General features: G+C 32.5%; 1 protein-coding gene across 1 annotated transcript; it reads right to left on the reverse strand.

Moving 5' to 3' along the window:
* Positions 1-124: 124 nt before the first annotated feature.
* Positions 125-20416, reverse strand: LOC106127715 (long-chain fatty acid transport protein 4). Its single transcript, XM_013325921.1, has 15 exons — positions 20301-20416; positions 19216-19498; positions 9244-9383; positions 4914-5158; positions 4689-4839; positions 4373-4610; positions 3616-3865; positions 3070-3271; positions 2479-2589; positions 2216-2297; positions 1996-2126; positions 1624-1774; positions 1134-1291; positions 835-988; positions 125-727 (listed from the first exon to the last, which is right to left on the reverse strand). Exons 3-15 carry the CDS (start codon positions 9301-9303, stop codon positions 570-572), a joined length of 2091 nt encoding a protein of 696 aa, XP_013181375.1. The 5' UTR covers positions 9304-9383; positions 19216-19498; positions 20301-20416; the 3' UTR covers positions 125-569.
* Between the last annotated feature and the right edge of the window lie 130 nt (positions 20417-20546).

Consider the following 20546-nt stretch of genomic DNA (forward strand, 5'->3'; position numbering starts at 1 on the left):
TGACCAGACAGTTATCTCGCCCTTATATAATCTCATGTGCCTCGATCAGTAATGATAGCTCTTTTATGTTACTGCACAAGTAAAAAATTTACCAAATGTACAAGAATAAAGTGAAACTCCAATATTTTCATGAAAATAGATTTTATTAGGTTGTCTACATAAAGGAAATAAAATTGACCCAAAAAAACATAAAAAAGTAACTTAACCTAATACAGAAATAAAACATAACTTTACAGTACAAACGGTATTCAAAATTGTTAAATTTTTGTCCCTGGCTTGAATACTGTTTACAGTCTAGCCAGCCTATTCTAATCAGCTGAATAGTTGCGAACATTGGAACTATAACCATAACAGGAAACAGGAATGCTGAAGCCATCAAGCTGGCTCAAATTATCAGCTATCGATACTCGATATAGGCGAATCCATTTCACATAAAATACTATTTCCTTGACAACGAATTTTTATAAAATGTTAACTAAACATCCACCAATTGTCCAATTCTCAGCTAATTATCTTTAAAATTATATAAATAAGTAATATTAAAAACAATGTCTAATTCTTAATTAAAATCACAGTCTTATCTGTCCTGTCTTAATTTTTTCATATTCGTCAGGACTTAAGCTAATGTACTTTTCTGATTTAGGGTCCAAGTAGTAGATCTTGTCTTTTATTATCGATGGATCGTAACTTTCTTTTTGTAAATCCACTTTCTTTAGTTTGAATGTACCTGGAACATAATGTATTTTTAAGATAATAGGTTTGTTACATAAATTTTATATTTAAATGTTACTTAACTACGGATATGGTTTTAGTTAAAAGGTTAAATATATTTACCTGTCATATCAAGACTGTCCATGACACGAAGAAAAACAGGCCGAGCATATTTGGGCAGATCTCTCGCCATGTCTTTGACCAATCTCTCCAGGTCTAAACTGCCATCCGTGTCAACTATACCGCACATTCCCGCTCGACCCTCCGTGTTAGGAATCTGTGAATAACAATATTATCATACTTATGCATACTGAGTACTGAGACGAACAAAAAATTATAGTATTATTAAAAATTCACGAAATACATTTTATATTAAAGAAAAGAGGATTTTTCTGATAGTCAAATTGAGATTTGTTAGGTACCTCTACACCGTAAACAACAGCATCCCTTTGATCAGCGACTCTGGAGATGGCGGCCTCCACCTCAGTGGTGCTGACGTTCTCGCCGCGCCATCGGAATGTGTCCCCGGTTCTATCCCGGAAGTACAAGTAGCCCAACTCGTCTGCTATCAGGATATCTCCTTGAAAAGCAAATACAAAAATCATTAGTAAATCAATATCTCCTAATAATAATGATAAATTTGAATAAATAAAGATTACATTGTGGGAAAATCCATTTTTTTTAACGTGGGTGTAATGATTAATATTATATGTCGAAATACGATGTCAATGACCAGCATTATTTTATATTTAAATAAAAAACAGCTAAGAGCGAACTTGGTTTAAAAATTATTTTTAATATCGACATATTTTATATGTAGTGTAGCAATTTATTTTCGGTTATCAAAAGGGGCGAGAATAAATAATATTACAAAATTGTGATTTGTAATCTGTGCAAGAAGAGAAAACTTACCCGATATAAATGCTGAGTCGCCATGCTTAAATACGTCTCTGACAATTTTCTTTTCAGAGGCTTGTTTATCGACGTATCCAAGGAAAGCTCGTGAAGGGTTGCTCGGATTTATTTTGCCAATAAACACTCCTGGTTCATTTGCTTTTGCCAGCTAAAAATAAAGTTTATAGGTATTGTAGAAATTAAAGCTATTAAAGAAAATCCATAGCATGACTGCAGAAACACTTTTATTGACACATATTTTAAATCTACTACCGCCCTGTTCGAGATTTCAGCGATGTTTGCAGACCTGTTGCTCCCCTTTCTGTCCAGCGCACTTCGCAATAGTCGAACGGCTCTGGCAGCTAAAACTCTTAGTAATGCTTAACATACCTGACAGAGTCCGCGGGAATTTCTTATAGGTTCTCCGGTATGCTCGTCCACTTTGATGATAGCGATGGGATATACCGCAGGAATAATCCTAGATATAAAGCCGATAGCTCCAGTCTTATTGTCAATATTAACTGAAAATATTACAAGATAATTAGAATAATAGAGTATTAAATATTTAATTTAAACGACAGTATTTTGAATAGATAGTCGTTGTAATTACCTATATTAGCGTTTCCTTCGGTAGCACCATAAAACTCAACCACCCTTTTGATGTTAAATCTGTTAACGAAGTCACTCCAGACCTGAGACAAGAAATAAGATAAAAATATAACATCATATCTTTATTTTATACCTTTAATTATTTAGTCACTAGCTGTCATTCCCGACTCCGTCCGCGCCGTATTAAAAACAACTTAATTAGTATGTGCCTATTTGCATTTATAATGTAAATAAGAAGTAAGATTGTTTATGATGTTTACTTACAGTAGGTCTCATTCCATTTCCATAAACCGTGCGGACAGTGTGCTGTTTGTCGGTAGGTTTTGGAGGAGTTGCCAGTATGTAGCGACACATTTCGCCGATATAGTGTGCAGCCTAAAAAAATAGTTTGTATATCAATTAAGATAAAAATAACAGACAGGTACTAGTAACATAATTCGAATTTACCAAAGATATTAAATCATATATTATACTTCATTTTTATTATTTAATTATTATTAATTTATTAATTTAAGACATAAAAAGTACTCGCACATTCATTAACTATAGGTTTCTAAGACCAAAATCTCTGTATAAAACATATCGTCATCCCTGTCTTTCATCTTTAACAAAACAGAGATATCAATATGTTTTCAACGAGGATTTTGGTATCAGAAACCAACAGTAAGTAAATTAAAAATGAACAAAAAAAGGTACAACCTTATGGTTAGCAAAAAGTACACTTTACGAAACAAAATTAATTACTTGCATAAAAAATTAAGCTAAGTGTTTTTGTGAGCAAACATAATAACGTAATTTTTTTTATTATCAACAGAGAGATTGAATGACGAAAATCTCATAATTGACTACACTTACGGTTGCATTAAATTTGACGCAATCTGGGAAATACGCGGAAGCTGAAAATTTGTTCCTCAAAGCGACTGTGCAGCCAAAGATGAAAGCCTGACCCACAGTGATGCAGCCCCCGGCAGAGTGGTACAGAGGCATGGGACAGTAGATCACATCTTTTGGCGACAAACCCCCAAGGTAATGAACTCCCGAAGCCATGAACACCATTCTAAAATCAAAAGTCAATAATTACAGTAACAAGTAAGAAAAAGCTCAAAGAACCTACTGAAACTAAAATACGATATACACAGAATGTGATGAAATAAGCTATAACTAACTCTATTTAAAAAAAATAGCAATTTTGTAGCTTTGAACCTGTAAGTTCAATAACCATAAGTCATAACCTATTTTGTCGTCCTACTTCCATTGTAACTATACAAATATCAAATAGCTAGAAAACTAAAATAAAGAATATTTGGCTTTGAATATCAATTACCATAGTTACCTGAAACTTTGAAGATGATAATATTATCCAGCATAAAACATCAAATAAAATAATAATTAAACAGTTACCTTGAAGGCGAGATAACAGCAGCTTTAGGTAATCCAGTAGTTCCAGAAGTGTAAATATACAATAGCTTTCCGTTGAAACCATCGCTATCAGAGGGGCTCCAGGCGGCTGGTGTTGTATTCTCGAGAAGTCCCGTGAAATCGTTTGAATCTTCAACAACTTTAACTGAGTCGGATGATACGTTCAATGGACGCCGAGTGAACTTTAACAACTTTATCGAAGGGTCCAAATCTTTCTTTACTTCCTGGAACGCTGTAAACAGAAAAAAGTTAAATAAATAAAAAAATCTAAAGTTGTAAGGAAATGTCAGAGAAATATGATTTTGCTTGCTTTACCTTAATACGTAATTTGACACATAAAGGTAAAGGTTACCGAAACCATTGCTCTTTTAAAGGTGAAGTGCGTGATATTTCATCGCACAGTCCCGAAAAAAGGTGAATATTAATAGGCGAGGTACAAGCGTGAATTTATTCCGACTTAATGCTTATGTATGTAATCGATAAATCGAGGTGAAGGACCCAGTGTATTGGTAATGTTAAAACAAAACAGAAAATATAGCTCGTAATTTGACCGCGGCTCGCTTACGCAGCGATCACACAATGTTTTACGTCGTCTTATAAAATAAAGCTCACGTTGATATCTAAATATGATATGACATACATCACAAGAATAACTCATCGAGGAATTAAGAAGCACGAAGTACAAAAAAAATACATTGTAATTAATAACCGGTGTTCAATTCCATTATATAAAACATACCATCATCAAACTCGCTGCAGTAAATAACAAAGTTGCATTTGGCGACATTGATTGAGTGGAGGAGAGTGTTGCCAGTCTGGTTGGTGTTGATGAGTGGCGCGACCGCCCCGAGGCGCGCGACGCCCAACCACATGGCCGGCATCTCGGGGTAGTTGCCCGCCATCACAGCCACCGTGTCCCCACGCTTCACACCTTTACTTTTCAATGCTGCTGACACCCTCAAACTAAAGTCTTCAATCTAACACAACAAAACCGATACAAGAATTTTAAAACTTATTTTTAAGGAAAAAATAAACATTTTAAAATAAATATTGACCTGTTTAAAAGTCCACGTCTCGTCTTCGTAGAGAAAGCAAGCTTTATCAGGATGTCGCAACACCACGTTGTGGAATATTTCGGGCATGGAGAAATTCTTTTTCGAAAACGATCTCGTCAATGATAAGATTTTCAAATAGCAAAATAGGGCCCTGAAAAAAACAATACGTTAATTTGATTCTCTTCCGGAAAATAAACAAAATAATAAATAGGTAAATAAACTTACGAGAAATCTCTCTTTGCCGTCCTCAGCGCCACCCAAAGCCATCTCCAATAAAATAAAATAACATAAACAACAATAATTATAGCGAGGACTTGAAGACTTGTCTGCCAGCCTTGGAAAACCCAAGTTGTAGCGCACGCCGCTAACAAAACGCAGACAGCCACAACAAACACCATGACTTTACTCCACGGTACACTAGATGCTAAATATTCAATCCGACCTTTTTCGATGTCTCCGGATTGCTTGATCTGCACATAATACATAAAACATATTATCAAACAAGCCACGAACAAAATGTATACAATTACTGCTAACAATTGTTTTGGACACCTTCGTCAGTCCTGTAACCGTTTGATAAGATAACGTTCACGTTATGATACCGAATGCGCTCGCTCGTTGTGGTTTCTTTAATTTATAGATTAACATAAAAATCTTTGATAAAAATAAGGTTAAAGAATTAAACTCGAATTCTTACAAATAAATATAATATTATATTATACTATTTAATAAAAGTGTTCTTATGTATTTATGTGTTATTTTATGTGTTCCGTTAGTCCTACTTCAATGCTTTTCTTATAAGGAATGGATGGGAAGGGGAAGGAGATTCGATGGCGGAGGGGACTCATAGGAAGAGGAAATAATCTCTTTCTGGGCATATCCTCTTCGGTCGATTAAAGGTAGGCAACGAATCTGCAATTGCGGACGTCTGTGGACGTCGGTATTTTTGCCATTTTGGCGAATTCAAGTGGCGGCATTGCGTATTTATCTTTCAATTAACTGTTTAATCCGCCGCTTTTTTTTCATCCAAAACTTATTTTAATTTCTTACTTACTAAGTAAACTTGTTTGGTTACTGACGTAAATATATAAAAAATTATCAAATAACGAATAAACTTGTATAATTTTATTTTTAAATGTTACTATTTTTTATAATAATAAAAAATATTATATAAAAGTAGACATTTTTCATAGGACGAAAGTTTATCTGAGGAATCCATTAGGGAAGACACAATTTAATACGCTAGGTGAAACCAAAACTTTTTCATGTCATCCGTTCGACAAGGAATATTACAAAACAATTGCATAATTAAATGTAGGTTATGTAATACGCTCATACAAAAACTAGTGTAGAAAAAATTTTAAACATTTTTTTTTGTTTCAACATTGAATTGTGAAGTCATAACTACATACTAAACGTGTCAAAGATACGGTTGTTTTTAAAACATATGTCAATTGAATAGGCACTGGAACTAATTAGCTCTTTAGGAAGGATAAGTTGATACTTTTTGAAACAAACATTGAATAACCATTCTGTTTAAATCTGTTTATACATTACATTACGCCTCTCTAATAGAGTAAATGGATAAAAAGTGTTAATCAATCTTCCAGAACTATATTTCATTGGAATTAGATTTGTGATGGAAAGTGCATAGAAAGTTTCCTCTGCAATGCTTGTAAAGACATGCTATCTCAGTTATCTTTAAAGAGAATGAGAGGGATGGCTAAATATTTTTTACAGATGTTGCGACAGTGAAGACAATTATTGTGGCTCGTCCAGCTTTTAGCAAATCACTGTTGTAGAGCCAAAAAAAACTTATATACGTAGATTAGACGAATTGTCAATCTTTTTATATAGTCTCACAAATTACTATAAGATGCTACGTTACTCTTTGGGTTTTTCATCTATGTACTTTTAACCACAATGCGTTACTACATCATTAGTCGTCGTAATTTGTTACAAGTTTTTGTAGTAAACAAAAAGCATAATTTGTAATATTATAATAGTTTTGCATGTAAGTGCATAATATATTATATATGTGTCTACATATGCAGTAAAGAACAAAATATATTATTACTAAATGCTTTGCGATAACTTCAGACAGTTTATGTTGAACTGAGTTTTATTGGAGCATCGGTGGCTCAGTGGTCAAGCACTTGACTTGCAATATGCAAGTCCTGGGTTCGAATCCCGCCATGTAGCAATGTGTTTTTCGATTTCCGATTTACATTTGTACCTCGGTGTGGACGTATAGTCAGCTGATGATGATGATTTTTATTAGTATCATCTCTTATTGTGTAGAAAGGTGTATAATATTAATTTTAACGATTTTTGTTAGGTACTTAATTTATTAGATCAATCGTTAACATTTAGTCGATATGCCTGTATTGACTAAGTAGTCGACTCGCATCGACGATTCAACATTGTGTGTACGGAACGCACAACGCGAGACTCGCGACGCGACCCAAGTTACGAAGATTTACTTTGCCTTGAGTACGAAGGAGCTACAAATGTCAACAGATTGCGCTGCTATTCAATTGTATAATACTGAAATAAATGTGTTAAATTGTAAGATAACACGTGTAATCTAACCCTCAACGATAATTTCATAATACACTAAGGTTAATAGTTTTTCAGATGTTACATACTGATAGTATCAAATACCAAATTAAAAAAATATACTCGATTTTTTATCTCTAACTGAAATGGAAGTAGCAGATATTAGAACGTCGGTGGCTCAGGTTTTAAACACTGGACTTGCAATCTTCAGGCCCTGGGATCGAATCCCGCCTTGTACCATTGTGTTCTTTGATTTCCGATTTACATTTGTACACTTATCTGACGTTCTTACGGTGAAAGTAAACATTGTTATGCAACCTGCACATATCGAAGAAGAAATTCAAACATACATGTGAAGTCACCTAAACCGCACTGGACCAGCGTGGTTGACTATGACCTAGAAACCCCTAATTTAGGGTAGGCTCCAAGTCCCTGGGTGGAGATGTATAGGGAGCTGATGATGACGATGGATATTACAAATCTATTCAATGCATAACAATATTTGATACTTCCGAATAGTAATAAATTATATTTCAAAGATATTCATATAAGGTTAGATATATTTTCGTTCATTTATGAAACTCTGTCGCAACAGGACCGAGAACGGAATGTCACGTCCTCACAAGTTTTTGCGTTTCGTGTACTTTATCACAGTTAATGTATTTTAAAGGTCATTTTTAAAAGTTAACTATGTTTCCTCGTATACTATAGAACTCAGAGACAAATATTATTTTCTGTGTAAATCTTTTATTTGTTCCGGTTCAATAAAAATCGTCGAAATACTCCGAACTTCCTCAGGTCATACAAATATGTTTGTAATTTTACGAGAACGAATTTTAAAATGAGAATTTAAAAAAAAAATTCTTCTTAAAATTATAAAACTGGCTTTACAGATTATTGAAACCACTCATCAATTCTTGGTTAAAGTATTTAGCCATAGACACTAACCAACTTATACCATAGAGTCATAGAGAAGCCTAATGATACCAAACTACAATCTCCTTTTTTTTCCTTAGGTACAACGCAACTGATATCAATTTACTAACGCCGGCTAGACACCTTTATTTTTCACTACATAGTCCGACTGTTAAAACTGAAGTTGTCTAGCCGGTTTAACTAATTCTTTAACTATAATTATCTAAAAACACTTAATTTAATTCGGGTTTAGCATTTATATATTTTTTTTCCTATTAGGTTTGTCTAGGCGTAGTTGATAAAAAAACAATAATAAACTGACTACTTTAGATATGCGTTTCGTAGTAGTCAACACAAGATTCTCAAAATCTGGATGTCATGTAACTGGCTGTCGCATTCGACTCTGTCCGCGTGGTATTAAAAAAATAAGTAAGTAGCCTTTGTCTTCTTTGAGACTATGTTCTACATCTGTGTAAAATTTCAACGAGATCCGTTGACAGTTCTGGAGATACATTCGAATATCCATCCATCCATACAAACATTCGCATGTATAATATTAAGACAACCTCGTTTTAAACTATAAACTTTTTTTTTATTAGTTGGAACCAGTTTTGGAATAAGCAATAAATTAATATAAGTCGCTCCATTATAACTGGCTGAAAAAAATTACGCAGTTTTGAATCATTATAAAAATGAATCAAGTATTCGTAATTTTTCGCAATAAATCTTACTTCTTACTATAATAATTTTATAAATGCGAATGTTTAGATAGATATCCATCCATGACGTATGTATAATGTTTATTTGAAGGTATCTCCAGAACGGCTGAACGGATCTCGATAAAATTAGGCATTGATATAGAACATAGTCTGGAAGAACACATAGGCTACAAATTAAGTTTTTATTTAAGACCACGCGGGCGGAGTCGCGGGCGACGGCTAGTAGATTATAACGATAAAACTAATCTGCCATAATACAAAAAGATTTATACTTTGTACTTAATGCAATTAAAAATGATTAGTTGAGGAGTCAAAAGTCAAGACTTTTACCCTCAATCTCAATTAAATAACAGAATATTTACCTTATGGTCGTTTATATCTGTTTTATTCATATTGTTGTCGACGCCGCTCACATTTGACATGGCTGGAAGCAAACCGTTGTTATTCTTTCATTAAGAAAACTTTAGTTTTCCCTGAAGCACATTTTGATTCCAGAATGTACCTGAAAAAAAAACACTATAATTAATATTATATTAAATACTAGCTGTCACCGACGACCGTAGCCGATTCTAAAACCAAGTGTATATGCATATAAAACTTCATAAAAAACGGTCAAGCCGTTCCGGAGGTGTATGGTAACTAACATAGCAACACGCGAATTTGATATTTAAGATTTAACAGGTAAATATTTCTATAAAATATAATATTATTATTATTTACGTTTAACTAGTCAACCACGATATCAACGTCAAGTTTTAAGAAAAATCTGGTTTTGTTCCACGAGGATAAAGAATTGACGTATTTGTATGACGTAAATCTATGGTAAAGTAATAAAAATCAAATGCCTTATAATTACAAATTAACATAGTTTTTTGGACTTAAATATTAGAAAACAAGAAAACTAATTGGTGAAAGTGAGTTTAGTAAGATAATCCCGAACAATGAACTACATTAATGTCTTAGTTATTACGAAGGGGTCGAGTAAAGAACTCACGCAATGGCTCTTCAAAGGAAAGTAAAAGTCAACGACCTTTGTAATATACAGACATGGAAATTACAGCTTATACATTGCCGCGTAAAAGGTAGGTACTGAACAACCGAAGCGGACCTAATTTTTAAATGAATATGGGCATAGATTTAGTTAGGTTCAGCGAACCTTTTATCTTGATTTCCAAGACGATACCATAATTATCTTGTATATTACGTCGTTGTCTTTTCGAAGCAAATTGCATTCAATTTTTTTTCGTTTTAATATTTTTCAGTTCATGTCACACCTATCATTCGCGTTCCTTATCACCTCGATTGTAATTCCTTATGGTTTCCATGGAATGTACGAAATGAGTATGTCTTGAATAATTAATATCCCTTTGTGTCCGTCAATCTTAATCATCTTTTGTTTTCCAATAATAATAAATCTTTGTGATAAAATGCTTTGTCATTTCTAAAGAGTACACGTTTTCACTTTACACTTTGATCAGTGTGCGACTGGAATTTAAAATTACATGTACAACAAATACACTAAAATACTACATACTACGCTTGTAACAATGTATACAATAGCAAGGTCCAATTTTAAGTCTTTTGGAATACTAATTTTATAAGGATACGCATTGCTTTTTAATTAATGTGACTGCGTCATAAAATATTACTGTTATGTAACACGACTATTAATAAAAGTTAATTTGGGACTTGAATAATTGAATGAATATCATTTCTATAGCTTATCCGATAAGATAATTTTTTGCACAATAATCAAACTCTGATTACAGTTATTGTTGTAGGATATATGACGATCATCGTATGCCCAAATACACGTAAAAATACCCTTGTCGGAGGTAATCAGGGAAATGGCCTAAAACGGCTTTTCTTTGCTGTAGTAACGGAACCAAAACGTGAAACTTATCCTTGTAAAGATTAACCTGCAAGTTTGAAAATGATTCAATGAATAAATATGAATGATTAAGTATAATGCTAATGTTTGGATGGATGGATGGATGTGTATTAAATGGTATATCCAGAACGGCTCCATAAGCCTTGCTAAAGTTTACCATACCTGTAGAACATAGTCTGGAAGAACACTACTAATTATATTTTTTATTACGTTCAGACGACAGCTAAGCTATAAAAATAAGTAAATATTGAAAAAGTTTTAAAAATGATGGTAGCAGAAGCGCAAAATAAACGATCCATAACGAAGCGATGAACTGTAAACGTGCAAATATGACGCTTTCTTGTCTACAACGAAGCTGGCAGACAGTAATTGAGTGCAGAGAGAAAGTTACAAGATCTCCGCACCAGAGAAAGCTCTCTTACGAAATGTCTTTTATTATCGATCGTATACATTTGCACTTTGCAATTTTTATATAAGTATATTTTAAGACGTTGAGTATTAAATGACTGTGTAGAAATCTGAGATAAATAAAATACCATACTTGAAACCCAAAATATTTGTTCACTCGACAAAAAAAATTCTTTACTTTGCCGTTCATGTAGGAAGCGTCGTTAGTGTCAACTTAAGGTAAAATAAATATTAATATTCCAATCGGCATGTACAAATGAAAGATTAGTCACATTTGGCAAACTGTGCGCGCTTGGCATGCGTGTCGAGTCTTTTCTCGAGTCAAAGGCAATGGTCAACGAGTCCGTCAAGTACATGTTGTTATTTATGTGTCACGGTCGATGTTCCATACTATACAGACGATTGAACTTTGCTATTTGTGTATTTTATAAATAAAAGTTTAAAAAATATTTGCAAATTTTTAATAATTACCGGGGATAAATTATTTTACAAAAAAATCAGATAGACTTAAAATCTAGTGTGTAGAAAAACTATAAGGCAATTGCAATAGGTTAAGGAAAACAGGCGTTTGAATGAAAAATCCATTTTGATGATAAAATTATTCTAATGTCTCTTAGAAATATATTGACGTAAGCGAGTATCTACTAGTATAATACTTCGAACAGGTAAAAATAACTTCGAAAAAAAAATCTTATTTGGAATTCTAGGTCTGGCCGTACGGTTAACCAACGACATTTTTTCATTTAAAAAAACTTGCCTTTGCCTTTTTAGTCCCTAAATCGTATATCTCGACTTAATCAAATATACTCATCAGTTGTAGAATTAATGAGTCTTTGTCATGGTCCGTTAGCTGTCGATTTTTGGTCAGAGTCAAAGGACTCGGAGGTAACGCAACCGGTACATGAAGCGTGCAACTGAATAACTTAGGGCCCAATGACATGTCTCCTGACGACTCATTCGAGAACTCGTTAGACTTGAAACCTTCATTAATTTAGTCTTAACATTAGAGGATTCTTTAGTTTTTAATCTTTTCATCTCAACCTCAGAAGGGTTAACACAAATATATAAACTCACGCAAAGAGACTTAAACCGACTTCAAAAAGGAGGAGGTTCTCAATACGTCTGTATGTTTTTTTATATAACTATTTATCAAGCAGCTAAAACTCTTTTATTAACTGATACGGAATACCACAATGAATTAATTACAAAAAACCTCGACACTTCACAACATACGTACAAACAGTTCGATACAGTTTTTATGTATGCAAATTGGTCCACGCCTTAATTACGTTCTACTTGTATATATTTCCATTTTGACGCGGTCGTTGTCCTAAAGGGCCGAATTAATAAATAAAACCATTTTAGATATTATCTAAATTGTAACATAATTTATATTTACACTAGCTGTCGCCCGCGACTCTGTCCGCGTGGATATATAAAAAAACTTAATATATAGATAAGTTAAATAAAAAGCAGCTCTTCATGGCATTAATTCGAAAAAAAGATAAAATAGTATCCTATGTCCTTCTCCTAGCTCTTAGCTACCTCCTCATCAATTTTCAACCATATCGGTAAAGCCGTTCTTGAGTTATAAATAGTGTAACTAACACGACTTTATTTTATATATAGATTAACTATTAACCTGGAACTATGAAACATCTTACAAGAACTTTACATAATACCAAAGGATATATTATATTTCTCTAGTCATGGTTTGCAATTAATCGAAATGATGAAATACACTTTTACTTTTTTTACGGATATAGACAGATTCACACAAAGGCTGCTGCAAATTTCACTTTTCATCTTTACTTTCTATTCTCATATTTTTCTAGAAATAAATCTTTATATCAATTATGCAAATATAAAAATTCAATTAATAAAATTGGAGTGTATGTGTGTCAATAGAAAGAATTTCATATTTAGCACAATGTAAAATCTGAAGTCGTTCGAAATTAAATTTAAACTTTCTTATATGCGAGGAATAAGAAATGTTTTTTTTTGTATTTATTTTGGCATATTTAATATGTATAAATTACTCTATAATAATCATTAGCTATGTATCAGTGCGTTTCTTCTATTTTTTAAATCAAAACCTAACCTAAAGAACAAAAATAAAGAAACATAATTCGCCATGGAATTAACACTTTTTATATATCCTAATTTTTAATATATTGCTAAACTTTTACCTGAGAGGTGTAATTAGTAACTTGACGGACTTCTATAAAGTCGTTGAAGCCTAACATCGACTTATTTTCTTACTTCACACTGCAAGTTGCAATATTGTTAAATGCTTTTATCTCACGGACGTGGATTAGACTTGTGATTATAATTCTTAAGAAATGTTTTGACGTTTATAAAAATGTTTAATAATATTTATAACGATTGTTTTCAGTTTCCGTCACAATAATCATCGTTAGATTACGATCATAGCTTACTTAGGTAACAATACAAGCTTAGTTAAGAAAAGTAGATGACCGAGTACGAGTGTACTTAGTTATGACTTTAGACGCGAAGTCAATTACTATTTATGCGACAAAAAAAAAAATTAGAACAGTATTACACTTAACCTAAAATTAACCTTTACTCTATTCTTATAATACAAGCATATCACACTAATGGTGTAGAGTTCACGCAATGTTAATCTTTGTAGGTCAAAGATCGATCAGCTAATCTCAGTCACAACATTTCTTTACGACTCTTAGTCACAACTACTGAGTATTGTAAACTTAAGATGTAGGCCGCGAACCAGATTACTTTTGATTCTTTCAATATACTTATATTTTTATTTTATTATCGTTTGCTCAACCAAACTCAAACACAAAGTATCTGAAATCGATTGCATCGGAAATACCGAATATAAGAATTATTTACGATAATATGTCAATTTATTTAACCGTCTACGTATCGATGCAATAAGAACATTATCATATTACTCTATCAAAAGCCCGGAAATATATAAATAACGTCCGAAACTTTGCAATATAATGATGTAAAGTCAAAGTTCAAGATGAGTATAATCTGCTTAAAGTTAAACTTTAGTCTAAAATTAAACTAATATCACGTTTTGAGTGAAATTAGTCATTAATATGAATTTCATGAACTGAATAGGAGCTTAAGTGCCACTATTCCACGATTTTTTTTTTTAAATTAAGAACATCGATTAAATACCACCAAACATTTTCTGAATAATTATATTATTTATTAATTACGTAACAAATTCTTGTAATTTAGGAGAACCAGTAAATCAATAAAATATATACGGCACTTACTAAAATTATTAAGCGCGATTTATTATATGAACACATCGTATTATTTATATAAACATTGGAAGCAAATATCTGAGTTCGAATTGATTATATTTGAAGACGACAAATTAATGTTATGCAAAAATGTTTAAACTAACATTCTAAAAATACGCAAATTTAATAATACGCTACACCAACGATATTAATGCATAATTTTTTTCCATGGGTTTTGTAAAATTAAAAATTAATATGAAAATCATTTAAGAAACAAAAAATTTATAAACTTGTTAAAATACTAAACTGATATATAAACACGGCTAAACACTCACGTATATACGTCCGGTGGCGGCACCGACTAGTCCGAGCCCATTGGGGGCCCTTCATCATGATGAGTGGTACTGGTATTATTTCGCGGACGCGGCCCGGTACGTGAATGTTTAGCCGTGTTTATATATCAGTTTAGTATAATGTCTCACGAAAGTTTGAATAATTTGTTAAAATACATTCAGATATACAAAACTTGTTTAATTTTAGGTGAAACTTTTATCAAAAAACACTATATATTTATATCTATATCTAAAATATAGATTATTTAATTCACTTATATTTATTCTGAATATACTAAAAAACTAAAGCTAATTTTATAAGGACTTACAACAATCGAATACTATTCTCTCCACGAAAAACAGGCACAATATTTTTATCTGCCTACTAACTGTCGCCCGCGTCATCGACCGCGGAAAAAAAATGTTCTACATCTATGCCAAATTTCATCGAGATCCGTTCTGGAAATGCCTTCAAACATACATCCATCTATCCAAACATACGTATTTATAATATTAGTAAGGTTTACACGAGCTATACAAATATGTATCAAATGTTTATTTACATATAAAATGAATATTATCCCTTTATACATCATAGATAATGAATTCATGATATTGAATGGCGGCTGTTGCAAAGGCTGGCATTGCGACACCGTTATGGGCTGAGGTAATGAGGGGCTCATCATGCTATAATGACTCTAGTACTATTGTATTAACTATTGTAAAAAGATACGACGACCTTGGGCGTAATGTCATATGTATACGTACGTATATTAAAGTATTATTACCATTGTACTGTATGGAGTAATTCCTTGTTTAAAAATCGATTAACATTTCGAACGTAATTAAGTCTAATCACAAATTAAATGTTTTGAGCAATGATTCTGTCAGATTAATACTAAAATAGGAAACTAATATACACTATCGATTCTTCCGTAAATATAGATAAAACTTTATTATCTATATACATAATGGTACATAAATATAAAATTGATAATTCATCTCTATCGATCTTAACAAAATTATTAATGACACGTATTTTACGTCGACGATTCCAGTCAGTAAATTGATAATAACGAAGCAAGAAATGAGATTTGCTTCTACAATTTTAATGTTTAAATCACGACAGTTGTGAAGATGTTTGGATTGCAGTTTCACGGTTACATGTTTACAAACTACGGTACCGAATGAGTTATGTAGGACATTCATTTCAATAATATGAAGAACCGTACAAGTACTCAAAAGAGTTGCTTAGTTTTTGAGGTTATTTTATTACGGTACGGAAGTCATTAAGAAAACAGTTTTATTAATGAAATCTTTTCTTTTATATAATAAGGTGGTAAAGGAGCGAACCACCTGAAATCGCTGAAAAAGCGAAGTGACCGTTGCCCATAGACATACGCAATTGCTTATGCTTTGCCTACCTTTCATCGACGGAGGAGAGGATGCCAGAAAGACAATATTTTCCCTTTCCATGCATCCTCTTATCCGGAAAGTCCACTTCCATTTCCCATCGTTTCCTCATAAGAAAAACGGTGGGAAGAGAAAGAGTACTTAAAATTAGGCCTTCGGGACGCACACTCATCAGCCGAAACGCGGAATCGCTTCCACTTCACGCCTGTCTTCCTAAAGTATCAAATATTAGTGGACTGTCAAAGCCATGGTTACTTTTTAACAATTAAAAAGTAACCATTTTAACTTTGTATTTTATGCACAATCTCTAGAATCACGAATTATAAACGTCCTTCGCACGATTTATGATCTTTGTTACTTAACTACTATTGGCATACAATATGTGCAATAATAAATACAAAGTATTTCTAATTTCTATGGACAAAGTCTATTTTCAATGTCTTTACAATTTATTTCTATAAGTCAAACACGTAGTTAGGATGTTAGCGAGGAAATGTTGCTTAGCTTATGCTCAGTAATGTAATTAAAAACTTAATAACTTTCCGTGTGTCCCCCTCCGTCGAAAGGTAGGTATAGCATCCGCAATTCTTAGTCTATGGGCAGTGGCTGCTTTGCTATTTCAGCAAGTCATGGAATCGCTTTGCCCGTTTGCCTCATAATATAAAAATAAAAATCCGGCTTTGATACCTTTCCGCGTTACTGAGAAAAAGAGTCTTGACAGACAGACGGACGGACAACAAAGTGATCCTATAAGGGTTCCGTTTTTTTCCTTTGAGGTACGGAGCCCTAAAAATAACAAATTGTTTATTTAATTCTTAATTTGTAATTTGGAGCCCTAAATCATCGACATCGCATCATCGACGTGAAATTAAGCAGGCACCACTCCGACTGCTTGTAGCTTGCTTATACTGTCTCCAACTGTCCATGTATGGCAGCCCTTGTAAGTAAATTATACATCCATGACAAAATGTTGTAACCAAAGGTTTTGAAATTCAATGTAGCAAACTGTAACTCCAAGATAAATTACTACTTTGCAGACTTTGATTGCTTGAAACAACGAAAGTATTTTAGCTTGAATGCAGAAATAGTCAATGGATTAAATTTACCAACAATCAATTTAAAAAAAATTATAATATTTGTATAGAAGTATCAAGTTAAGGCAAAAATATGTGCGTAAAAATTTATTAATACGTATTAATATGAATATTATTTAGCTACTTATGTATAGAAGGTCATTATAGAGGTAGAGTCGTTCTCCTCGAAATCAGAAGGGCGCCAATAAATTTCCGCAAGCCTTACTTTTTCTGGGCGCAATGAACTTTACTATACATTTAATAGTAAGTTTTTCCTTAAGTTCCCTTATAACAGTTAAATGCCAAGAACACGTTAAAATTCCAATTTTATGCAAACATTTTCGTAGTTATATCGTATTAAATAATTCGATATTATCAATTTAAAAGCATCCAACGTAAAATACTCGAATTCAGAATTGTCGTATAAAAAAATATAATTAGAGAAACAAACCTAAATAATTTCATATTTGGATGAATAAAAATCTATTTTAACCTTCAGGATTAAAAACGGATTGATAGTTATAACTTTTAAAAACAAAGGAAGACATGCTATCATATAATCCTGCATGGATAACATCTGAGGTAAACAAAACTTTATTTTTTTAAACAAGTCATATAAACTCGTTACAATAAAATATATAATTATGTAAGCAGTTTGTTTTTGATAAATGGATAATTAATACTTTCAGGGGCATTTGTGATTAATTTGATAATACTTTATCCAATTTTATCGTAAAACAAAATAATTACGTATCAATTTATTTACCTCATAATCAGTTAATTATTTCCTAACTAAGGAAGGAGTATTCTTAGGAACAATTGCATTTAACAAACAATTCGCTTCCCGATTCTTTAATTCAACAATAATCTACACAGTTAATAAAATCGGTGTGTCTGTGATGTATTTAAGACATATTTCGTGCATATGATTATTTGCGATACTTATAACACAGCAAAATACCAATTTTTATTTTTTTCTCTTTATCTACATTTATACGTTTGTTCTAGGAAATATCCGAAACGGTTGGACTAATTTTGACAGGACTTTTTAATAGAAAGTAACTTATGTATGCGGGAGTAACATATTCTACATGAGTCGCAAACAAAAGTTAAATAAAAATTGAACATTCCAATATTTAGAATATGTATTGTAAAACTTGACTACAGTAAACATAATAACAATCAATGCCCTTTGTAGAGTACGAAAAACACGGAAACTACTTTTAAGCTTCCTTAAAAATAAACCGATTGTAAATATCATAATACTTGCGACATTCTTTTCTTCATTGTTCTCTTATTTCAGTAAAATATTTGCCAATTTTGTTATACAACTTGAACTCTATTTTTGTACACTTAATGCCAATATTTAAGTTACAATAGCCGATATGGTTGGTGTTTTAAGTTTGTAGTTGAATAATTACCATACAAACTTCATAAACATTATATGTATCAAGGGATTTCCCAGCCCATGATCAAGAGGAAGGGTTAGTTAGTAAAAAATATTTTTTTTCATTCCAATTATTATGCTAGAGAACGTGATTTATTCCAAGCTTCTAAGGAAATAAGACTTTTTTGATTTATCTATGCGGGATTGTAGGCGCCAAAGCAACGCCCTTCATAATAGTGGTGTAGGTGTAAAATGTACATATTTGGAAATAAAATTACTCTGTAATTCCCTACGCCGGAGAATGTCACATTAAACTTTACTTTTTAAAATTACTATATTTTAATTAATCTAGATTAAGTGCGGATACACCGATAAAGTTTATTAAACTGAAACGATAAGGATTTTACAGAATTTTTAATTAACTAGCTTTTTTTCATTTACATGCACCAAATGCATTTATTTTTTTTACGTAGGTAGAATTTTTTTTTACACATTGCAAGTAAAATCTACTTTAATTAAAAAGTTGTAAATTTAATAAAAGATTCACTAATAATATCAAAAAATATTTAATAATAAAATTACACTTACCAATTATTCTGAATCCGATTATGATCGTCTTCGTTTGCTTCTTTGTGCGGCAGGAAAAGTTGCGACAATTTTTTGTGTGTAAATTCGTAATCGAGAACGCACTGGGACCGACGGCGACGACGTACGGTGTTGTAGTGAGGTGGTGAACGGATACAGCGCGACCGATACCCCACCGGCAGCCGCTTGGTGATTGTAATTGATAATCTCGCCGTGGGAGCCGCAAACAAAACATCTGCAAATGTGCCGACACGCAGAAAAACAATCCCCATACGTCTACAATCAACTAGAAAGCACATTAAGACGTGCCAATGACTATCTCACATTTCTAACCATTCTCACAATAATTCCGCAATTTCTCCAATTCATTTGTCTTATTCTGTTATTCTATTAATTATAATTTACATAAAGTTAAGTATAATTAAAATGAATAAAATCAAGTAAACACTTTTTCGTGTCAGAGCATAGGATTTTACAGCACAGCTGTTGGGAACAACGCTAATTATATAATTAAAACCTAATAATTAACATACAAAATACGACCCTACAGGTCACGATCAAGGTTTGAAAAAAAAATGATAGAAAGTTATATAATTTACATCATCAAAAGCTGTCTTCAACCAGTATGATTTATCTAATAACTATTTTTAAACCAGAAAACTGATTACGTTTAATTACTAATTTAAACAAGTGAATATTATTTATACAAAAACATACCAGACTCTTATTGAACTATAATATAAGTGAAGAGTTCTGTAGAACCATCTCTGTATTGTAATACAGTATTCCTCTAAAAGGGAATGGTCAGTGATAATTCGAACATCGAAAAACATATTAACATATATGGCGTGGTTTTAAGCCGGATCTCAAGATTCGGAAATCCGGTGCCTAATCATTGTGCCACGTTCATTTACTACTAGTCAATGAAAAGTAATTGAGAAGATTTTTATCACACCCACTTGCGAGTAATATTTCGATGTGCTTTGTGTTGATTTGCTCTTTGCAGATGGTCCGCTGGAATTTGCTATACGGACACTTACCAACTTCTCCTTTACAGTCACTATCAGTTACAATTTATGTAATCCTACCTTTTAACTGCGTATCGACTTCTTTTTCGACAGAATATTGATATGCACTGATCTATAATAATTTTGAACCGGAATAAGGAGGCGGCCCTCAGATCGTCTTTATTTATTAGAAGGTTGTTTTTTCCTTTAATCATGCAAAAACAAAATCTTAGACTTATCGTCTACCCTCACATCATTATTTTTTTCACTTTTAATTTCGTCAAGCTTAATTTTTATCTATGGTTTGTCAATTTGTAATCTGCGGCA

This window comes from Papilio xuthus, unplaced genomic scaffold, assembly GCF_000836235.2.
Source record: "Papilio xuthus unplaced genomic scaffold, Pxut_1.1 DF824655.1, whole genome shotgun sequence".
In the NCBI taxonomy this organism is placed as follows: domain Eukaryota; kingdom Metazoa; phylum Arthropoda; class Insecta; order Lepidoptera; family Papilionidae; genus Papilio; species Papilio xuthus.

What these genes read in the sequence shown, in the direction of transcription:
- LOC106127715 (XM_013325921.1), bottom strand. Translation starts at nt 9,303, where the DNA reads ATGTCAAATGTGAGCGGCGTCGACAACAATATGAATAAAACAGATATA. An exon ending in ACGGCAAAGAGAGATTTCTC is followed by an intron (nt 4,840 to 4,913) that starts GTAAGTTTATTT and finishes TGTTTTTTTCAG; the next exon opens with GGCCCTATTTTGCTATTTGA. An exon ending in CTGTTGTTTACGGTGTAGAG is followed by an intron (nt 989 to 1,133) that starts GTACCTAACAAA and finishes TGTTATTCACAG; the next exon opens with ATTCCTAACACGGAGGGTCG.